This window comes from Phaenicophaeus curvirostris, chromosome 17 (genome assembly GCF_032191515.1).
Source record: "Phaenicophaeus curvirostris isolate KB17595 chromosome 17, BPBGC_Pcur_1.0, whole genome shotgun sequence".
Lineage (NCBI taxonomy): Eukaryota > Metazoa > Chordata > Aves > Cuculiformes > Cuculidae > Phaenicophaeus > Phaenicophaeus curvirostris.
Genome location: NC_091408.1, coordinates 2,152,613 through 2,175,520, shown reverse-complemented (window position 1 = coordinate 2,175,520; position 22,908 = coordinate 2,152,613). Strand labels below are relative to the sequence as shown.

Genomic DNA, 22,908 nt, shown 5'->3' with positions numbered 1-22,908 from the left:
GGGAGAGGTTGGAGGTGTGGGCAGGCTGGTGCATTCCCAGGACACATGTGCTGTCATGGTACAGGATGCTAACCTCATGCTAAGCTCAGCTGGTACCTTGGGTCCCCATGCGCTGGGACAGAGCCCTGAGAGGAGCAGGCAGAGGTGCAGGCAGGAGGAGAAGCCTCCTCTAGAACCTGGCTGCAGCCCTGAGGCCGCACTGGTGCAGCAGCAGCAGGGTCTGTCTCTCTCTCAGCGAGCACCGGAGCAATGCAGAGCTGCAGCCACTGCAGGGAGGCTCACGGTGCTGCCGGTGCTGGTTTTGCAGTGGAGAAGATCCAAGCGATGTTCACAGTCCTGGGAGCTTTTGGGTCAGTGACCACCAGCCACAACAGCAACTCCACGCGCTTCTCCATGGTCCTGTCACTGGATTTCACTGCCACTGGCCAGATAACCGCTGCTCATCTCCAGGTATCCCATTGCTCCTACTGCCTGGTGAGATGGGAAGGGCTGTGGCTGAAACTGGGTGTCCTTGGGATGACAAGGGCCAACAGCTTAGGGATGAGAGTGGCAGTGGCCCTGGGAGGGGTACAGGAATGATGCTCCCTTCTGCTTCTCCCAGACCAAAGATGCCTCAAATCACAGCTGAGCAGGAGCTCTGTCAGTGGCTTGGTGGGGTCCCATGCAGCCCATCACCCCTCCCCTGGCAGGGAGCGCAGAACAGCACTGGAATGAAATGTTTATGAGGAAATGTATAATTCATCATTTCATTAGCAGCACCTTACACATCAGCCTTGAGCAGAATTGTCTGGGGGCTTTCATCAACATCAGGGCACTTTAATCAGAGCTTCTTGTGCCCCAGGGCTCTTCTGATGGAGGAGAGAGCTCGAGATTGTGTCCTGGAACATCAGGGCTTCCGTGGCTGCCCCTGCTCTGCCTCAGGCACTGGTGGGGAGCTGATTGTCCAGTGTAGCTGTCCTTGTGCAGGGGTGGGACTGTGCCCGTGGGAGCTCTCCAGACCACCAGTTCTATCCTGGGATGCTCATGGAGAGAACAGCACAACTGGAAGTCCTGGCTCTAAAGGGGCTTTCTCCTGGTGCTGGTGCTGGCATTGAACAACCTTGACAAGGCTGGAAGCTGATCTAGGCTCGTCTCAAGCCCAGGCAATGGCTCATCCAGAGACTGTGGCATCTCTGCTAGGGCCATCCCCTTGCCCAGACCTCTGGAGGTGGGAAGGGACCGTGGGTGTTGCACCCGTGTGCTGAAATGTCACCCCTTGGTGCACACCTAGGGCAGAAGAAGCTACCTCAAAAGCAGCTTTGCCCCTGGAAGGAGAAATCCATCCCCTCCTTCACAGCTCCCAGTAGCATCTCCCAGTCTCTGGGTTCCACTATCCCCTCTCTTCCCTACATGCCAGGCTGCCTCGGAGCACCAGCCACGCTGCTGGTGCTGAGAGGCTGTCCCTGCCTGGTTGGGTTTGGGGGGTGCTGCTCACACCTGCCTCTGCTCCCTTCCCAGACCGTGCTGCTGGAGAGGGGCCGTGTCGCCCAGCAGCCCCACGGAGAGAGCAACTTCAACGTCTTCCCCCTGATGCTGGCAGGGCTGGATGCGGCGCAGAGGTGGGTGTGCGGCTCCACTCCTCTCCTGGATGCTCAGCTGATGGGTACCCTCATCACCTAGGAGCTCCCTCGTAGTTTATAGCCAAGTTTGCTCCAGCAATGTGGTTTTTGAGACCTCTCTGATAAGGAGATTTTGAGGGTGATCACATTAGTGATGCTGCAGGGATTTTTATACACTCCTATATCAGAGATTTTCTAGGAAACAGGGACATTTTCTGTGCTTTTTTTGCCCCTTCACTAGCACCACCTTGGGTGAAGGGTCCTGTCCCATCTGGTGCTGGCTTCATCCCCCTGTCTGGGGCAGAGATGCAGGAGCCTTTCCTGATGGAGACCCTTGGACATCCCTGTAAAGGCAAAGGGGTCTGTGGGAGTCAGAGATGCTCCCTGAGGAGAGAGCAGGGGGCTTGGGAAGGGCTGGGGACAGGAAGGAGCTTGAGTCTTATTTTCTGTAACTGCTTCCAGGACGACACTGCACTTGCACCAGACGGCTGAGAGCAATTCCTTTGGGATCAAGCCGTTCTCGAAGGTAGGGAAAAATGCTGGATCCATGCAACTGCCTGCAGGGGGATGCTGCTTGGTATCTGTGCTCAGGTTTTGGACACTGTCAGTCCACCCCAAGGACACAGCCTGCTGCTTCAGGGCCAACAACCTCTGATGTTTTCCTGTGGCAGCAGATCCTGAGGTGGGAGGAGAATGTCTCCTTTGAGAGCCCAGAATGTGATATTTTAGGGGATAGAGTATTGCGTTTGCTTTCCAGCACCAGCTCCTTATTAGTCAGAGCTGTTTGCAAAGATCAGGCAGATTGCCTGTGAGCCAAAGTGCTGGAATGAATCACAGCAATATGCAGTTACATCACCTATTGATGAATTCAATATTTGATCTTCATCAAGGAGCTCCTGCTGTGGTCTGGTGGCCAAAGGAATCAGCTCTTTGAGCAGCAGCTCTTGTGGAGAGCACAGCGAGGTACCATGGGTCCTCATCCTGCTGATGCAGCAGCAAATTTGGGTTCAGAGGTGGGGTTTGATCCTCCTTCTGCAAGCCAGGATGCTGGTGGCCTTCTTGGCCACTGCTAGCTCATGGTTAGTTGCTGTTGACCAACACCCCGAGGTCCTAGCCTGCCGGGCAGCTTTCCAGCCTCTTTTCCCCAAACCTCGACTGTTGCACGGGGTTGTTGTGACCCCAGTTCAGGACTCAGCACTTGACCTTGTTGAGACTCATATAATTGGCCTCCATCCATCAATCCAGCCTCTCCAGATCCCTCTGTAGACCCTTCCTGCCCTCAAACAGACCAACACTCCTGCCCAACGTGGTTCCCCCGGTGTGTATCCCTGTAGTCAGCGCCCAGGATTCTCCGACAGAGGCAGTGATGTTTCCTCTCCCATCTCTCCCAGTCCGAGGAGAAGCAGAAAGCCTCGGTGGCATTCGCCCAGCTCCAGGCTGCCATGGGCACGCTGGGCATCACGGCGGAGGAGCAGGCGGCTGTCTGGCGCATCTTAGCTGGCATCTACCACCTGGGAGCCGCTGGCGCCTGTAAAGGTAAGCGGATCTTCTGTATTTCTTTTCCTTATACCTCCTCTCAGAGCCGGTGGTTACAGGAGGGTGAGAAAACATGTCCTAGAAGTGTTTGGTGCTTGTGTGCGCTGCACACCAAGAAGCATTCAGGAGTGATGCTTGCCCAGAGGCTTTGCATGGGTGGTTTTGCTCTGAGCTCTTCGTTGCCTCTGGAGGAGCTGAGCGATTCTGCGTGCTGGTGTCCTGTCCTGTGGAGACTTCTGGAGTCAGTCTGTCCTCCCGACCATGGGTAGACAGGTCAGTGGCTGCAAGGCATCACCTTGTACCTGCTCTTTGGGAAGGACCAGGGTAGGTAACTCATTTGCTGGCACTTTGTCCCCAGTGACACTGCGAAGGGACGACCTCAGGGAGCAATAATTCCATCATCTCTTGAGTGCCCAGTACAGTAACTGAATTATAATAGGATGAGTCTGGATGAAGATTGTATTTGTAAAGACTTTGTTAATGCAGGCACATAGAAATTGCCTTATTCCTTATAAATTATTTTAAGGTGTGCTCTAACCCATTTTAGACACAGCCACATTGATTTACACACTTCACTTTATGAAGGCTGCATAAAGGCTGCTATAAAATAAGCCATAGACATTTATAAATGTCTCTGCAACATATCATAACATACCTTATGGTAATTTATGCAATTAATCATCTATTAATTATTTTAAAAGGATGAATGTTGTCAGCACTTACAGCGAGTTCTCTTTCTCCTTTCTGGTGTTCTCTTTCTCCGTTTCCATCTCCCCTAATGCCCTTCCAACTTTTAAAACAATGAACTTGCTGTCTCAGGCTGCAGCGTGTGATAAGGCTCTTGGCAAAAGAATGAAAGTCCTTCTGCTTCAAAAGTTTTCAGGAGAGCAGATGGTGATGTGTCTCATTTTAACAGTGACCAGCTCAAAGGCAGATGGAGGGACAGTTACTGTGTTGGCCCTGAAGGGTTTGCTGGGTGAGCTAGTTTGGTTTGCTCAAAGTTGCTGAACTTTCTGTCCCAGGCATCCTGCAAGTCAGCCTAGAAATGAATCGAGTGCTGTACTCAACAAATCTTGTTGTAATTAGGATTGAGAGCACAAGCTTTATGAAGAGCAGCTGAGGGACCTGGGGGTGTTTAGCCTGGTGAAGAGGAGGCTGAGGGGAGACTTCATCACTGTCTAAAACTACCTAAAAGGAGGTTGTTGCAAGGTGGGTGTTGGTCTCTTCTCCCTGGTAGACAGAGGGAGGACAAGGGGAAATGGCCTCAAGATGCACCAGGGGAGGTTTAGGTTGGATATTAGGAGGAATTTCTTTACTGAAAAGGTTGTCGAGCATGGAAAGAGGCTGCCCAGGGAGGTGGTTGAGTCACCATCCCTGATGGGGTTTAAAAGACTAGTAGATTGGAGACATGGTCTGATGGTGGACTTCGCAGGTCTGGACTAATGGTTGGATTCAATGATCTTAAAGGTCTTTTCCAACCAAAACTATTCTGTGAATTATTTCAACATGACTAGGAATGCTGATAGGGGGCCCAGGCAGGGCTGGTGGCTTCAGAGCGGACTTGGGTATGGGATTAACAACCAGAGCATGTCTCAGCATCACTCACTCTGCTATTGATTCCCCCATCGTGCATCAACAAAAGGGGAGAAATGAAAGGAAGTATGGATAAAAAATGTATCAAAGCTGGATGGAGCAAAAGTCTCAGAGGGGGTGATGACTCTTTTAATGCTGTTAAACCTGTCTCCTGATAGCCATCTCTTCCCTTCCCCTTTCATGCACTTTGAAGTTGTATATTCAGAATCCTCTCCTTGAAATCTCACCAAAGGGAGCCTCAGCACTGTTTTTTTCCCCGGCATTCAGGAGTGCAGGCAGGCACTGTCACAGCCTCCGCCACTGCCGTCCCCTGACAGTGGCCCCTCCACGTGCCCTGCTCGGCTGTTCTGCCCCAGCACAGGTTAAATGCATCTTTTTTTCCCTTCTGCTGCTGCCTATCATCTTGTCACTAATTCAGTTTGCCCAGGAATAAAGCAGGAGGGAATTGCACCGCCCGTCTCTGGTTGAGAGTGGAAAATACATTTGCAGCTAGAAAAACATCGAGAAGAAAAGGTTGAATTTCAAAAGCCAGCTCCATCCCAGTGTCAGCATTTCCCATTGCCTTTGAAACGTGTTAGAGCAGCTCTTTTTGTGAGGAAGCAGCCTAACAGCCGGAGGCCAGCAGGGCATCCCAGGTACCCATTCACCTAAGTGCTTCCAGCTCCTTTTGTGGGCTGCAGAATATTACATATTTCCATTTATTCATTGCCTCTTTAACCAGGAAGGAAGTTTCGGGCGCAGCTGGGGGTCAGCATTCAGCTCGCTCTCAAGCTGCCCGTTTTGCTGACTGTAATAAAAATAAAGCGCCGCAGCTCCCTGCGTGCTGCAGGGCTTCCCACCACGCGCCTTCAATAGAGGCGACTGGATTTCCAGTAGCTCCAAGTCACTGGAGTCCTCCTGGAGCTGCAGGCGGGCGCGCGCTGTGGATGGGAACCAAGCAGGGCTCCTCCTGGACCCCGCAGAGCACTAAGCAGAGGATTCTGCAAAAACAGCAGCCTCGACACCTTAAACAGAGGAAATCCCAAAGAGCAGAAGTGCAGGAGAGGGGGCTGGAGCTGCTGCTCAGGTTGGGGAAGCTCCAAGCACCCCTAAGCCTTGCTGAGGTTGGTGGCACCAGGGCAGCATCCTCACACGGTGGCTGCGGGGACGGGGCTGGTTCCCTGCAGCAGCAGCTTGGATGGTGGAGGGGTGGGAATGCCCAGGTAGCCAGAAGGGATTTTGGGGTCTGGTGTGGAAGACCCCCAGCAAGTAGCCAGGGGTCAGTTCCTGATCTTCCAGCAGGTGCAGGCTGCTGTGTCCCAGGCTGGGTCCTGCACAGCCCCACTGCTGCAGCATCGTGTCCTCACAGGATGCAGGAGAATGAGCATTCCTGTTTCAAACCCAGAAAACAGGCATCTGAGCATCTCGTGAGATGGGCCTGTGTGGTGCCAGGGCCGGAGCAGAAGGAGGATCTGAGCCTGGGGTCCCATGTGCTGGTGTGCCCTGCCCTGCCGTCTGTCTGCAGGGACATGGGGCTGGCAGGGGCAGCAGGGATGAAACCCCACAAACACCCTTTTAGCTTTGTGAAAGTTTCCAGAAGGGCTGGAAGCCATTTAGCCAAGTACAATAATGGGGATATCCATCAAAATCTAAGAGGGAGAGTACCTGGCAGGATCTGGTGGGCATTAATTATGCAGCATCCTGAGTATATGTGTCAATCAGGAATGGACTCGGCTGATTTATTACTTTCCCAGCAGAGATGAGAAAAAAGCTTTAAACCTGCATTATTGCTCCCTTTTTACGGCCTCTGAGATGTACTGACCTTTTCTTAATTGATGTGGAAATGACACTTTGTTCTTATTTCCATCCAAGCTCGATGCCCAGATTTACCCTAATTTTTTGATTGCTGCTTGTTGCTAAAAGGAGGAGGGAACATCATACCCATAATCAGCACTGCACCAGAGTTTCCCTTCCATCACTAACATACCCATCCCTGGGGTGATTGAGGTTGTGGAGGGGAGGATGCGCCGGTGGCTGCAGCGCCGTGGGTGGGATGGAGCTGAGGTGGGAGAGGGGGTCAGGCAGAAAATGCAAACAGCAACATCACGAAGCCGTGTAACGATCATTCCTCTCCAATTTGAGATGCTCTCAGTTTGCCCAGGGACCTGTCTGTGTGTGGGGAGCCTGCTCCAGCTCCTCCTTTCCCTGGGATTCTGTAGACGTAGAGGACACGGCTTTACAAGTCGTGGTTTTGTCAGTGACTGTTGCTTTGTTCGTGGTGCCCAGAGCGTGTTCCCTGGCACCGGCTGCAACAGCCGTGCTGGCACTGGAGGTGAACAGGACTCAGCACAGGGAGCCTCTGCCTCCGCTTTAGCTTTGCTGTCCCTTTGCAGAGCAGCTGTCCTGGGGTTGCTGCCCCGACACTGACCTTGGGTGCAGTTAAATCACTGGTTTTGCTGTAGGTCTGTGCCACGAGTGAGTGGCAGACACCTCACTCCTGCCGGGAACAGCTCCTCTGCTTTCCAGCATCGTTCATCAAAATGATTCTTGGAAAGGATCGCGTTAGAGTTGGCCTCTCCATCTTGCCAATTTTTCTCTCTCTCACTCTCCTAAAGCCTTTTGCTCTTTGGCACGTTGGTTTTCTTACTGTAGAGAGAAGCACAGTTGATTTTGCATGGTTTATTTTCAGTAGGGTGGTGGTTCTCTGTGCTTCTTCAGTAGTTTTGCCCGGATGAAGCTTGTTGGCTTCATGGAAAAGACCTAAACCTGGGTGCCCCAGTCTCCAGGGGCTTGATCTTGGTGCAGTGACCATCCAGCCACAAGCCTCTGTACATTGGAGGATGTCCTTAAGATTTCTTTTCCCCAGGCAAGAGGATTTAGAGAGAATTACACCTCTCTGCTGGGGCAGGGAGAGCCTGGTTTGGAGCACAAACTGGGAAGAGCTTCATGATCTCCTGCCTGGGTCTGCAAAACGAGGTGATTTGCTGGAAATTGTGCTTTGAGCAGCTCAGGCCCCACGCAGGGAGCAGGAGGGAGATCCAGCCCCATGCGAGGCAGGTGCCGAGGGGTCTGCACCCAAATGCATCCCTGCTCAGCGTGAGAGTTGATTTTCCTCCATATCCCGACTATGGTCCAGGGTCCAGAGCTGGGCCAGCGGGAGCAGAAAGTGGAATCCTGGCTGGATCCTGGCTGCTGCTGCTGGCTCATTGGGGTGTTGGGGAAAGCTCTGGGGTCTGGTTCCTGCTGACATTGCTTTTCCTTTGTGGAGGTTTTTACGATCCCTCCCACGGCCCCCGGTCCAGGCTGGCTGCCTCCCCACGCATCGAGTTATGGCACCATCCGTTCAGCTCTTTGACGTCTTTATTACAAACAGTCAGGGAAATGCAGCCAGAATGGCAGATTTCTTTAATCACACTATTACACAGCTCTTCCCTTTGTTATATATAGGCTTTGATATGTCATACATCAGGCGATGGGTCAACAGAGAATAGACTAGAGAATTTAGTGCAGGGCAAATAAATTAAGCGCTCGAGCCAGGAGGAGCCTCCTCTCTCTCCCTGTCCCCTCCTGGGGTAATAAAAGGGAACAAACAGGCTGTTTTATTTGTCCCATTAGCAGTGCAAATGTTTTAATGGCAAAATAAGTGGAAGAAAAAGAGCAGGTTGACAAAGCCTCAAATCCTGGGTTCAGTTTTGAGCCTCTCACTGCAAGAAGGACATTGAGGGGCTGGGGCATGTCCAGAGAAGGGAACAGAGCTGGAGAAGGGGCTGGAGAACAGGGGTTATGAGAGGCAGCTAAGGGACCTGGGGCTGTTGAGCCTGGAGAAAAGGAGGCTGAGGGGAGACCTCATCGCTCTGCAGCTTCTGGAAAGGAGGTTGTGGTGAGGTGCGTGCTGGGCTCTTCTCCCAAGTAGCAAGTGAAAGCAAGCTCAGATTAGGCATCAGGAAAAAATTCTCCACCAAAAGGGTTCTCAGGCACTGGCAGAGGCTGCCAGGGAGGTGATGGATTCACCATCCCCTGGAGGGATGGTGACAAAGACAAGCAGATCTGCTTTAGTAATGGACAGGTACAGTTGAGCTTGGTGATCTCAAAGATCTTTTCCAGCCAAATGGTTCTAAGTGTGTGGGGTGCTGGAGGTGGCAGTGAGGGGTGCTGGAGGTGGCAGTGTGAGATGCTAGCTGCAGGAGCCTAGCTGGCAGGGCAGCAATGTGCAGAGATCTTCTGTCTGACTGGAATCAGCCTCTGTCCAGCCAGCAAATACAAAACCAAGTGAAAACAAAATAAATCAAAGCCCAGACTGTGGGGGCAATTCCTCTGTCTGCTCCAGCCCAGCCCTTGATGTTGGAGTCCTTCAGTCAGAATAAATAATAATGGGAATAGATCAAAGGGGAAGAGGGGGATGACTCTTGTCGGATGCTGTCAAGTAGCTTCTCTGCTCTCAGCCCTGGGGAATGTGGCCTTTTGCAGCTTTGTGCATCACCTCAACCAGGAGCAGGGGGCCCAGGTCCCCTGTGGGGCTGACCAGGATCTGGCCATCTCCTGCTCTCCATCCCAAACCTTCTCCCCTGCCACCAGCTGCCAGCCATGTCTTAAGGGCTCATCTTAGCCTTTAGCTTCTGGGCCAGCTCCTCATCAGTCACCACCTTGAAGTGCTGCTCTGATGTCTCTGGGTGACTTCGTTCATCTGCTCCTGTTTCTGCCTGTCCTCAACATGTGCTGGCCAGCTGCCTCCACAGCACCTTCCCACCCAGGATTTGTAAAAAGATTTATCCTGCAAATTGCATTGCTATTGATTTTAGTCATTACTGCGGAATCACTGTTGCTGGATGTAAACATTGTGCACCAGCTTTGTTTGCGATGGCGCTGGGAGGAGTGCTGCTCTTGGGTTAATGGGGACAGCAAACATTCCTGGGGCTGAGGAAGGCGATCCAGGATTTTGAGGGATTGGTTCATAATCCCATCAGCTTCCATAAGCACATCTGCTACTTTGCCCCACTGAAGCTCTTGACATGCATGATGCTGTGCTGGGGAGGTTCCAGGTCCACCTGGTTCCTGACTTGCTCTGAATTGCCTCAAAACATCTCCTTGGAGCAGGTTTCCTCTCTGCTCAGTCTCATTGCGCAGATGGGATGCTCTAAGCACCCAAGGAGCACTATAGTGAGGAGTATAGGTTCAAAAGCATTCATAGGAATGATCTTCTGACCGATAAAAAGAGGTCCTCTTACTCTAAATGATTGCCCAAGGGACAAAGCTGTCAACTTTCTGAGTCAGCCAGCCTTTAATATGATAAGTGACCTGCAAAGCTGAGAAAATCCCTACAGCTGTTGTTAGCAGGAGCCCGGGCCCCACGTGTGGGGTGCTGTGGGAGCAGGACCAGCCACCAGACTGGGTCTGGCACCTAGGGAGGGATACTAGAGTTGTGTCTGAAGGAGAAGGGATTGTGCGTCTTTAAGGAGAAATAATCTTTCCAGTTCGGTTGGTGATGCTATGCAGATGAGCAGCTAGGTAATGCTAAACTCATCCTAGCAGCTCTGCCTTCAAGGTGGAAACGGTCTCTCTGTGTAGGTTAATATATAGCCAAGCATCGAAGTGCTGCTGGGGGACAGAATCCCTCTCCCTGCCCACCGACACAGCTCCTGCCTGCTTTGCCCAGGCCAGGTCTTGGCCCAAAGGGCATTTCCAGGCTGTGCTCTGCAGGGTTGTTGCTGTGATCAGGTCAGCAAGGGCAGTGCCTACTTGGAACTGCCTGTTAGGGATGCGAGGGAAGGGCTGATCCAGCAGTTTTGAAGAGATGGAAGGAAACTGAGGTGCCTTGGTACAGCATCCCTGCCTCCCCATCCCATGCTGCAAACGATAGTGTGGTTTCATTTTATTTGCTTTTGATTTTGGGGGGCTGTACATGGCAGTGGGTAGGGATGCTAACCGGAGATATGGAGCCCCTGCTCAGCTCCGCTCAGGCTGGCTCTGCTAGTGCCCTTCGTGCCCACCGTGTCCCCCTCCCCAGTTGGCAGGAAGCAGTTCATGAAATTCGAATGTGCGAGCAACGCCGCAGAGGTGCTGGGCTGTGACCTGGAGGAGCTCACCACTGCCGTCTTCAAACACCACCTGAAGCAGATCCTGGCACAGGTGACAGCGCGGGGCCACCAGCTGCCCCCAGAGGAGGAGAGCCCAGCAGGTACCAGGGTGCTGCATCCCTTTTTCCTTTATTTATGGGTGATGGGAGAATACTGTGCTCTGGGTGAGTGTTGCAGGGAGAGGCGATCCACTCTTTTCAGGCAGTGAGCTCCATTTAAGCTTGTTCATGTTAATTAAATCATTAACTGTGCTCTATCGTGGAGCTGCCCTCAGCTGGCCCTGCCTGTCCATCCTTAGGGGCACACGAAGATCAGGTAAATTCAGATATTGCCTCTGCCAGATAAGTGGTCTAAATGCTCTCTCTAGAAAATGAGGAAACCCCTCAAAGCAGGGGTGGGCATCTTTTCCCTGTTCCCACAAATGAAGCTGTGCCTCAGTTGTGCTCTGCACACCCACATCCTGCATGGAGACCTGGCCACGGCAGAGGGTTGTGCTCCTGAAGGACAAACTCCTGCTGAAACACTATAAATCCCAGTTTAATAGATGGATCTGATTCATGGAGGCAGATCCAGCATGCAGGGCGTGTGAGATATCTCCTGGCTTCAGAATCAGCCTTTCCACACCCAGCAAGTCCTTGGCAGGAGAATTACAGCTGGGCCGCTGCAAGGCAAGAACTTGGAGAACTGGCCTTGAAAGTGGCAATAGTTTTATTTCTTAAACATACATTAGGTGGGGGGCATTGGAGGAGCTCAAGGCAAGCGGGTGGATGTGCGCTGCTTGTGGAACCAGAGCAATGCTGTGCCTGGCAGGCAGAGGCTTGGAGCCGGTTGGGGTATCCTGCCCGTCGAGCCAGGGAATCCCTGGTACCAGCACAGCTCCATCTGGGCTGAACTTGGCTGGGAATAAATGATGTGGCTTTGCCTGCCCTTCTCTCTGCCTGTGCCAGGGCCGAAGATGACGGGTGTGGAGTGCGTGGAGGGGATGGCTTCGGGTCTCTATGAAGAGCTCTTTGCTGCCGTTGTCTCCCTGATCAACAGGTACGGAACTGCTGGGCGCTGCGCTGGGATTGTCTGTGGGCGATGCTCCTTCATAAAATCAGAGTGGTTTGAGGGGAAGGGACCTTAGAGATGATCCAGTCCCACCCCCTGCCATGGGCAGGGACACCTCCCGCTGGATCAGGGGCTCCAAGCCCCATCCAGCCTGGCCTTGAACCCCTCCAGGGATGGGGCAGCCACCCCTGCTCTGGGCAGCCTGGGCCAGGGCCTCCCTACCCTCACAGTAAAACATTTCTTCTTGATATCTCATCTCAATCTCCCCACTTTCAGCTCAAAACCATTCCCCCTCATTCTGCCCCTGCCCTCCCCAGCTTTCTGGAGCCCCCTTTTATGCACTGGACATTATCTGAAATTATCTACTCAGATAAATGCAATGATTTAACAGTGGCGTAAGGACCAGGTCCCCAGACTAGGAGGTGTGGGTGCACCCTGACAGGAGACACTGGGAGAGTGGGAGATGGGAAATCCTGGGCTGGTCACTGCTCCATGGGATGGTGCACATTGTGGATAGAAGGCAGCGTCGCCTCTGAAGGGAGAACTGAGGTGCATCTGTGAGTAAAAACTGGTGTGTGTGGCTTTTTCTCCAGGTCTTTCTCCTCCCAGCACCTCTCCATGGCTTCCATCGCGGTGGTGGACACTCCTGGCTTTCACAACCCACGGCACCAGCGGGCTGAGCGAGCGGCGACTTTTGAAGAGCTCTGCCACAACTACGTGCATGAGCGGCTGCAGGCTCTCTTCTACGAGAAAACCTTTGTTTTGGAAATGGAGAGGTACAGAGAGGTGAGGAGCGAGGGCTTGGAGCAGCATCCTGGGAAGCAGCTCCCCAGCACCTGGGGACAGCCCCTGTGCTGTGGTGTGACAGAATAACACACCCAGCAGCTTTAACAAGGGGGCTGTTGCAGAAATGAGGAGTTTGCATGGAGCAGTAGCCTTGAGCTGTGTCTCTCATCCCTTCTGTCCCAGTCATATATCTTATCAGGTATTTCCAACATGCTAGAGATGCCAGGCTGTCTGGGCATCTCTTTGGGCCACCTTGTTCCAACTCAAGGCTGGAACTCTTGGCTAGAACCAAAGCTAGAGGCTTTGCACTCCCATGTTGCGCAGTCAAGTTTTTCCTTTGGCGCTGAATGACAGAAAATAGAAAGGAAAAAAATAAATTACTGCAGAAATAAGCTGCTGAAGAACCTACAAGCAGAGATGAACTTACTAGGCTTGCAGAAATTACTTCAGCACCTTTAGCCCTGGGAAAATAGTTGAATTCCCATGGCTTAATATCCACGGATCACTTGTGCCAGGTCAGTGTGTATGGACTCTTCAGTAGCGAGGAATGTTATAGTTACTGGCTGAGCTTGAAATGGCAGCGGGCTCAGCAGGCTCGTCTTGTCTTGGCTTTGTTGCTGGCTAAAAACAGCTGCCCCGGTGCGAGACGCTTCCCCACGAGCCACAGGGCTGCGCTTGGGAGCCCGAGCCCCAGTGACCCATTTACTCGCAGAACTGGGTCATGCACATGGGTGAGGGTGGCACACGCCTTCGATAGGATGAAACTCGGGCCTCGCTGCTGCTTTCTGCTCCACCGGCACGTTCAGGCTGCAAACCTGAATTCCTGAGCGAGATCTCACCATGTTACCATGGAGAGACATAAAAGCTATGGCTCCTGCTGAACATCCCTGGTCGCACGTGAGCAAGAGCAAGCCGTGCTTACCCTGCCATTCCCGGGGACATCCCATGCTCCAGGGCACAGCGTGGGGGTGTTGGGATGGGATGCTGGAGCTGTGGATGCTGGATGAGCCCCGCAGCCAGGGGTTCACAGCCTGAAGCCCTCGGCTGAGGAAAGGAAACAGTGCCTGCAAGATGCAAATTAAATAATTGATTGCTTTCTTGGTGCTTTCTCGTGAAATCTTTGGTTATTATCGCACCTGTGATTTATGCAGCTTGTCTGACATCCACGGAGCGCTGCAGTAGCCTGGTGGGGGTGGTGGTACCGACAGCCCTGCCTGTGGGGGCAGAGGTGGAGGTGCCTCCGTGTCAGAGGCGTCTCTGGTGGCTGCTCTGCTGGCGCTGGATCCCCACAAAGCTGAGTAGGAGCAAGGCCCTCGCCATCCTCCTCCCACTCTCTGCAAACCGGTCTCCTCTTGCCTTCCAGACTCCAGACCATGACTGAAGCAAGCTTTTAAATAATGTTTTCCAGGAAAATGTTGAGGTGTCTTTTGATCTTCCAGAGCGCTCACCACTGGCCACGCTGTCCATCATCGACCTGGGCTGCTCACAGGTAACCTGTCCCTGTGGCCGTGGTGGGAGTTGGTTGCTCTGGCCGTGCTTGGAGCATCCTTGTGCTCAGAGGAGTGAGGATTTCAGAGGCAGAGTGGGACCCCATGGTGTATTTTGCATAGAGCAGCCTTGGGTGTTGCAGGTGTTGGCATTGACCAAGGCCTTTTTGGCTTCTTAAAATACAATCACCCTTCTTACTCAAGCCCTGCAACCTGAAGAACCCTCCCAGCCTGGCTGCAGAACTGGGATGACTGGTCTTTCCAGGACACAGTGTCTGACTGCAGGGGCCTCAGGGGGGATGCCAAGAGCTGGATCAAGCCAGGAGGGTTTTTTGACCCTCGTCTGGGGCAGGGGACACAGAGGTGTTGGGGAGCGGGGTGGGAGCAGGCTGGCATGGCTGTGGCCGGAGCTGGCTGTCCACAGCCCTCCTTCCCTGTCACCAAAGCCACCTCCCTTCGGCAGCCACAGACACTGCCCGGCAGCCCGGGGGCTGATCGCAGGGGGCTGCTCTGGATCCTGGATGAGGAGGTGCTGATCCCAGGCTCTGGGGACGGTGCTGCCTTTGACCGCCTCTGCTCCTACTTTGCCACAAAGGGACCTGATCAGGATGGTAAGTCTGGATCATGCCTATCTTTGGGCATCGCCATTTAGCTTTGAAGATCTAAGATACCACGCAGCAAATTAAATATCTTGTTGGGCTTTTCTTCTCCTGGCGATTCTGGGATGCTGGTGCAGGGGATGCCTACATGCGCAGGTGTGAGCAGGCGTTGCACTTCGAAATCTCCCACCAGCTGGGCACAGACCCCGTGCGCTACGACCTCACGGGCTGGGTCAGCAAAGCCAAGCTCAACCTCTCGGCTCAGAACGCCATCCAGGTGCTGCAGCGCTCCAAGGTGTAAGTACGAGGGGGTGCTGCAAGGCTGGTCATCTCCACGTCCATGAGAGTGGTTTGGGATGGCTCCCATCATGAGTTGTGTTGCTCCAGCTGCGGTGGAGAGAGTAAACCTGCCCCAGCTCCAAGGGGTGCTTTGTGGTGGGGAAAGCAGAGGGTTGTGAGCCATCTCAGTGAAGAGGAGAGACCCATAGCCTGGCCAAGACCAACCTCGGCACTGGCTGTGAAGGGATCCCTGCCTGTGCCCGATGGGGATGGAGCTGATCCAGCCTTGGGTGGGCAAGGAGAGGATGGAATCTCCAGCAGATCCCATCTTTGAGGCAGCCTGAGGTATCTGCCATCACTGGCATCGCATTGCCTGAGTCCAGCTCCGCCTGGAGGAAAAATTGCAAGGAAACCAGAGAAAACACCGCAGCTTTCAACCCAGCTTTGTGGGGATCTTGAGAGCTCGGTTAAGGCGGGGGGAGCAGATGTCAAACCGTTTGACTTGCAGCCATCAAGCCCCCGGGCTGACTGACAGCCAGATGTACACGTTGTGATTGCAGTAGACGCTACAGAGCGAGCTGGTGAATAATGCTGCTGTGAACAGCTTTCCATCAAAGCTGTCTGCTTGCTTTGAGTCAGCAGATCCAGGCTGTTGATGTTTCAGTGGGGGCCCTTCTGCATGTGGGAGCATCACTGAGACCCCACAATGTCCTCAGCTCTGCAGGGTGATGGGGCTGGGTCTCTGGCATGGGTTTGGGCTGTGAGACATCACCAGCAGAGGACAATTTTTCATGCAGCAACCACCTAGGTTTTCTTTACCATTTTGAGGAAGCTCATACACTAAATTGGAATTGAAATGTAACTGAGCTGCTGCAGGTATCTCTGCGCATGGGGTGATTTTAACCTTCTGCTTAAACACTCCCAGTTCATTTGGTTTCAGGCTTCAATTCAGGGTTGTTTTAACAGCAGTGAACGGCTCGGTGCCCAAACCAGAGAGGAACAGGGGGTGTGTGGGCTCATCCTGCTCTGCTCCGTGTCTGAGTGAGCGGCTGAGAGAGCTGGGGGTGTTTAGCCTGGAGAAGAGGAGGCTGAGGGGAGACCTCATTGCTCTCTCCAACTACCTGAAAGGAGGTTGTGGAGAGGAGGGAGCTGGGCTCTTCTCCCAAGGGACAGGGGACAGGACGAGAGGGAATGGCCTCAAGCTCTGCCAGGGGAGGTTTAGGCTGGACATTAGGAAAAAATTTTTCACAGAAAGGGTCATTGTTCCCTGTTCGAGGCTGCCCAGGGAGGTGGTTGAGTCCCCTTCCCTGGAGGGGTTTAAGGCACGGGTGGACGAGGTGCTGAGGGACATGGGTTAGTGATTGATGGGAATGGTTGGACTCGATGATCCAGTGGGTCTCTTCCAACCTGGTTATTCTATGATTCTATGATTCTATGAGTGCCCTGCAGCAGCACCAGTGCTGAATTTGGGGTGCCAGGTGCTGCATCCCTATTTGAAGGGGTTGGGAAGCCGAGGTTTCCTGGTGCTGCTGCCACCATTCATTCCTCACCTTGACAGAGCCACCGTGAAGGAGCTGGTGCTGCCACGCTCCCGGGTGCCGCTGGCCTGCCGAGCCGTGGCGGGGCTGGAGGGACGCTCCCAGGCCGTCCTGCACCGCAACGGCTGTGTGAGGAAGACCTTCGCAAGCAGCTTCGCGGCCGTGAGGAAGAGATCGGTGTGCGCTCAGCTCAAACTGCAGGTGGTGAGTGTGGGCACTGGGACCCTCGTGGCTGCAGGACAGGGTGCTGCAGCTCTTTTTATCCTGACCCCACAATGAGACCCTGCCTTAGACACACTCCTCATCGGGGAGTCCTGCACCCCTTGACAGGCACCTCCTGTGATGCAGGGCTGGGGGGCAGTGGGGTGGCTCTGTGTCCTGCAGGGCTCTTGGCCAGGATGCTGCTCTGGCCACAGGTGGCCACAAGCCTCCCCAGCATCATTGTCGCTCAGGAAAAGTATCCCAGGCAAACAAATCATAAAGCAGATTACACATGCACCTTGCTGTGCTGCTGCTTAATCCTCTTAAGCACTCAGATGAGGGGACTAGTCCTCCATGCTGGGCACGTGCCAAGCTTCTGCTGATCTTGGCCATAATGAGGTGCCTAAACTCTCCTGAGGAGATGAGGATCAGGCTCTGTAGACTCCTTGGCCAGCCCTCTTTGTGGTCCTGGTGACCTCTGGCAAACCTCAACCCAGCAAACCTCAACCCTGAGGACTTTTTGTAGCCTGTTGAGTGAAAACATGGGTCATTAAGAGGAAGAGTCCTGCTCAACATCTGTGACCTGCACCTCAGGCTCTCTTTGACCAGAGCCCTTGTTCCTAACATGCACCTGGGCTTTGAGGCTCTGAGGATGACTCCTGTACCTGCTCAGACACCCTGCAGTGGATGCACAGGGCGTGTTTCCCACCATCACCACATGCTGCCTCTCTCCATTCCCCCTGATCTCTCTTTGCCTGGCAGGATGCGCTCATGAACCTTCTCCGACGGTCCCAGCTGCACTTTGTCCACTGCTTCCTCCCCGGAACAGGGATGGAGCGGTCGGACCCTCAGCCTCCTGCACCACCTGATGCAGCCCTGCGGCTGGACGTGCCGGCCCTGCGTGCCCAGCTGGAGGCGAGCCAGCTCCTGGATGCCCTGCGCCTCCACCGCATCGGTACACCCAACCCTCCACCACTGCCGTGTGCTGTGCCAGTCCCACCCACCAGTGCTGCCCTGCTGGCTACTCAGCCCTTCCACGCTTTGCTCATTACCTACATCTTGCCAGCCCTGCTGCAGAAAGCCTCTAAGTTCTTATTGCTGCTTTTTTGCAGGGGTTCCCAGCCCCTCTCCTGTCTGCAGGCTGCTCTGCTGCTGGGTGGCACAGCCTGAGCATGGTGGCTGCAGCTTGGTGGGGTTCCCCCATGTCCTCCTTGGAGCATCCATGCATCAGGCTAGACCTACACTGACTTCACTCACCATCCAAGACAGGGAGAGAGGCACCCATGCAGGAGAACTTGACCATCTCCTGCATGACAAGAAAGTCTGGGATGGTGCTTGGCCACCTCAAGTGCATCTCCACTGCTTCTCCGCCCTGCCCTTGCTGCAGGGGTTTCTTTAGGCTAAGGGCAGCTCCCCTGGTCCCCACCTCCTGCAATACCTATTGCTGTGCGCAGGACTTGCCACCCTTTGCAGCAGCCCCCACTAGAAATATTTGCCTGCCCACAGGGTATGCGGATCGCCTGCTCCTGACCCAGTTCCGAAGGCGCTTCCAGGTCCTGGCTCCTGATGTCATGAAGAAGTACACCTCAGCCTACGAGCTGCCGGACGAGAGCAAGGTATGTCATGGGCTGGGCTGGAGAGCGTGGGTTGAAAGCTTCACTCAGGCTTCTGCTGGTGGTGGAGTTCTAGCCCTCCCCAACATAGTCAAGGCTTTATTTGCAGTTCTTGGAGCTCCCTGCAGGCAGCCCCAGTGCAGGCATTGCCTGTATCCTGCCTGTATCCTGCATGAGACCGGCTGTACTCTATCCACACAAGCTAGATCATGGCCAGCACCTCTCCGCCCTGGAACAGGAGCTGTTCTCCAGTCCCTGCCTCACTTAGGTTCATGGTGTTGCTGATGTTGTCCTTTGACTGCTGTAGGTTCCACTCTCTGGGGGCTGCTGAGCTCCAGTGTCTGCTGACAGCCATGGGGGATGCTCCTTTGCTCTGTTGCTGCAGGACCCAGCAGGGGTGGGAGCACACATCTGGACAGCTGGTGTGAAGCAGAGTTGTTGAGTAGCAGAGGTGCCAGTGCAGGTCCAAGGGTTAATTAAACACGAGTCTGCCCTCGGGAACTGGGGATGAAGGAGTAAAACCATGTTCGGCAAGGCTCAGGGCAGAATCATAGACTCATAGAATAACCAGGTTGGAAGAGACCCACCGGATCATCGAGTCCAACCAGCGTTTGTAGTGCTGCCAAAGGATGGAGATTGGGTTTGGGATCCTGCAGGGTCAGCCTGGGGATTCGGGCTCTTGGGCTGTGGGAGCTTCCTAGCAATGACCAGGAGTGACCTGGCAGCAGGACTGCAGCCTGGTGCAGCGCTGGGCTGCAGGGGGTGGATTTGCATCCTGCTCTTCTTCACCCTTCCCACACGTGCCCGAGCACGGAGAGATGTGGGTCCTCCAGCAACCGGCGTGGCGGCTCCTGGCAGGGCAGCCAAGCTCCGCTCTTCATCCCGGAGTTTCTCCCCAAGGACTGTTTGTGCAGAGGCAGTAAACATGCCTGGCGTGGGCTGCATTTGCCAACGTTATTGCACTGTGGAGAGGACTTGGAGAAAACAGCCTGGAAATGATTCCTGTTATTGTTACTTTTTAATACTCAAGGGGGAAATACTTTAAAAATCCTGCTTGCTGAGGGCTGTGCCTCGGTCCTGTGTACATGGTAGGTTTTGCAAGGCAGGACGCAAACAGGAGGGCAGGATCTGTGCATTGCTCTGGCCTGTCCTGGCGATGCCCCATCCTTCATGCCAGCTCCCCTAAAAACCAGATGGCTGAGGACAAGCCAGGCAGCATTGTCAGGGTCCTAAGAGAGCACAGGGAGGTTCTAAAGGGACTGGGCACCACCTGCTTTCAGATCCCTGTAAAGCAGCAGCCCAGGGTGGTTCCTCACCTTGCCCCATGAAGACTGGAAGTCAAAGGACTTCAGCAACAAAGGCAGAGATTTGCCAGTTTTAATTGTTTCATAATAAATTCACAGCAAATGGGAAGAACTCCTGCCCCTGGAACAGGCTATGAGTGAGCCAAGAAGCGCGGGGAGCTGGGAAGAGCTGAGAGGAGATGAATTAAACATAGGCACGTGCTCTGTTGTGCAAACTGCTGGCCAGCATGTGTAAATTCAGTTAAGACCTCGGGATTTAATAAGGCAAGTTTGACAGTCAGTAAAGGTCAATATTGTTATTAAACGCTGTAAGGAGGCAGAGGGCGCCTCGTCAGCAGTGTGCAAGCAAAATCCCATCTTCCCCAGAGCTTGGTGCCACGTGGAGAATGCTGCGTTAACTCGGCCACTGGAGCACAGGAGATGCTTGTTGGTAGTGAGGGTGATGGTGCAGAAACAACCGCCCCTGTGCTTGTGCCGTTGTGGATGCGATGGGATGCAATGGGATGTGATTGGATGCGATGGGATGCGATGGGATGCAATGGGATGCAACGGGATGCACTGGTCCTGCACAGCCCTGTGCCCCAGTCGCAGCAGCGCTGCAGGAGCTTCTCTCCAGCACAGTTTCATGCCCTGTGGTGGTTCATACCACTCGCATGCTCCATCCCTGCGTTGCCCCGGGGCAAGCACAGCAGGTGGCGAGGGCTAGGGGAGCATTTCTGCTGCAGCGATGTTCTCCCAGGGCTGAGATGAAGTATTCGGGTTTGTCCTTTGTGGAGCAGATGCGAGGCAGCTGGAGGATGTTGTAGAGTGAAGTATTAGTGGGGGATTTTTGATACAGTTTGTGGAGCTCTGGGATTTTCGAATCACCCATCCATCCTGATAATGTTTGCTGCCTTGCAGAAATGCACGGTATTGCTCGCTGTTACGTTTCCGTGTTGGTCAGAACACAGAGTAATTGAGTTCAGGAATTTTTCATGGCTCAGGACTAATCTGCTTGCCTCCATGTGGGGGCTTGGTTCTGCACTGGTGGGCTCAAGAGGGGCATTGTTGCTTCCCCCACTCCTTTCAACCCTGCTGGGTACCTGTAAGCTGGATGCACCCTTACTGGATCTCAAAATGACTGGGGCTTCCTGCACCCCATTTCAGCAGGCTTATACAGGGTGTAAATGTTTCTCTGTGATGTGCTCCTTCTCTGCAGGCCATAGAGGAGCTCTTCCAGGCACTGGATCTGGAGAAGAAGAGCGTTGTGATAGGACGCAGCCAGGTACGATGGCTCTGGTCTCTGCTTCCCCGTTGCTCTGGGTGGGTAAGGGCACAGCCAGCCCTGTGCTGGGCACTGCCAGTTGCTCAAAGCTTCCCAATCTGATGAGAAAACCTCTCCTCCACTGCTCCCCATGGCACCCAGGTGGGCTGAGAAACCAAGCCTTGATGAAAACCTAAGCAGAAGGCTCCTAATTCACATTTGAAAGTGTTACCCTGCCTAAACTCTGTGCCTAATTATGGAAATCTGGCCCCTCGTAACTCTGTGCCTAATTATGGAAATCTGGCCCCTCGTGGCACTGAAGCTCCTAATTACCTTTGATGTCTCGTGGGGCTTGGGCAGCTCATGGTTTTGGTGGGCTGGGGTTAATGCCGCACAGCCAGGCAGCTGCGAGAACTGTCGCAGCAACAGCATTTGAACTTAAATGTGACAATCGCAAAGGAAAATGCATTTTGCATGCACGCTCACCTTCAGAGCGTATAAAGAAAGAACTCATGAAACAGTTCTGAGGAGCAAAATAACTTTCTTTTATCCTGCACAGAGCAGTTTGCAATTATCTCTCCTATGAAACCCTTGCACTTAATCAATAGTGCGAGAGCAACTCCAGTCACATCTTGTTATAGAGGAGTTAGTTCTGCCATCGCTTTGAGCATTGATTTTGTCCTAGCTTCTAAAACTCGCTGGCTTGTGAAGTTAATACAGACATTAATGAGACAATCAAATAGGTGGTGGAGCAATCATAGCATTATCTCAAGGAAGTGAGTTTCCTTGGAATTGTCCTTTGATTCAATTTGGCATCTTAAAAATGCAGCTCTTTAAGTATGCCACCGGCTTCACAAGTGTAATTCAGTTTTTATGAAAGCTGTATTATGCAAACGAGGTGCAGTATTCAGGAGTGATGGGCCCCATGTTCCAAGAGCTTTGCCAGGCAATGACCAAGAGATGTCTTACCCTGAGAGATCGATACTGGGCTGAATTCAATGGCATCAGCAAATCTGTATAATTTATGAGGAGTTCTGATGAGTTCAGTTAAGAAAACGATGTGGTTAATTTTGTTTTTCTTATTGTAAACTGTGATCTTTGCTGCTATCTGGTTGTGTGCCAGGAAGTCCTCTTCCAGCCTGATGTTTCAGACTGGTCAGTGGTTTCACTCTCTGGTCCTGTCTGGTCCAAAGACCTTCAGTCTCCTGGAGGTCTTGGGGGAGGCTGCAGAGTGTTAGCCAGAAATGCTTCCTGCTGTCTGTGAGCAGGTTTCAGACCTCATCCTGGGGATTTATAACCTCTGTTGCTTGCTACCAGGTATTCCTGAAGCCAGGGGTCATCTCCCGACTGGAGAAGCAGCGTGACAAGCTGATAGCCCAGAAGATGATCCTTCTCCAGGCTGCCTGCAAGGGCTTCCTCAGCCGTCAGAAGTTCAAGAGGTTGAAGGTATCCATCCTGTGGGTCAAGAAACCCACCAAAAAGTGGGTTCAGGCTGCTGCAGGGGCTCAGTGCTGCTGTGATATGACCCAGAGCACCCAAATCACTGCTCCTTTGCAGCAACCTGCTCTGTAGTCAGCCATAAGGTGCTGCACTGACATCCCCTGCAATGCAGATTTCCTCCTCCACCTCATCTCTCTCCAGCCTGGTGGCCCAGCCTGGTTCTTCCTGGCTGGCTTGGTGGTGGCTGGTTGAGAGTCACTGCCAGCTTTGTCTCCCTACAGATCCAGCGCCTCGCCATCCGCTGCATCCAGAAGAACCTGGGGGTCTTCCAGGTGGTCCGGCACTGGCCGTGGTGGCAGCTGCTGAGTCGCGTGCGGCCCTTGCTCAGTGTTAACCTTGTAGAAGAGCAGCTCCGTGCAAAAGAGGTACACACCAAGTGATGGGATGGGGTGGGATGGGATGAAATGGGATGGGGTGGGATGAAATGGGGTGGGAAGGGATGCTTTAGGGTCTCTGTCCAGCGGGGTCATCAAACTGGAAGTCACTCCTGCCAGGGCTGAATTGTTTTACTGACCATACAGAAGGAAT

General features: G+C 53.4%; 1 protein-coding gene across 3 annotated transcripts in view; it reads left to right on the top strand.

Moving 5' to 3' along the window:
• MYO18B (myosin XVIIIB) overlaps positions 1-22,908 on the top strand; it is a 68,718-nt gene that overhangs the window by 6,998 nt on the left and 38,812 nt on the right. For all 3 annotated transcript variants that reach the window (XM_069871383.1, XM_069871382.1, XM_069871384.1), the window contains 16 exons: positions 308-450; positions 1,498-1,598; positions 2,061-2,124; positions 2,990-3,134; positions 10,711-10,881; positions 11,728-11,818; positions 12,424-12,616; positions 14,025-14,105; positions 14,567-14,714; positions 14,840-14,999; positions 16,540-16,723; positions 17,483-17,675; positions 18,227-18,336; positions 20,836-20,901; positions 22,198-22,326; positions 22,602-22,745. In XM_069871383.1, the coding sequence (XP_069727484.1) occupies positions 308-450; positions 1,498-1,598; positions 2,061-2,124; positions 2,990-3,134; positions 10,711-10,881; positions 11,728-11,818; positions 12,424-12,616; positions 14,025-14,105; positions 14,567-14,714; positions 14,840-14,999; positions 16,540-16,723; positions 17,483-17,675; positions 18,227-18,336; positions 20,836-20,901; positions 22,198-22,326; positions 22,602-22,745 (2,123 nt within the window). The remainder of the gene's footprint in view (positions 1-307; positions 451-1,497; positions 1,599-2,060; positions 2,125-2,989; positions 3,135-10,710; positions 10,882-11,727; positions 11,819-12,423; positions 12,617-14,024; positions 14,106-14,566; positions 14,715-14,839; positions 15,000-16,539; positions 16,724-17,482; positions 17,676-18,226; positions 18,337-20,835; positions 20,902-22,197; positions 22,327-22,601; positions 22,746-22,908) is intronic.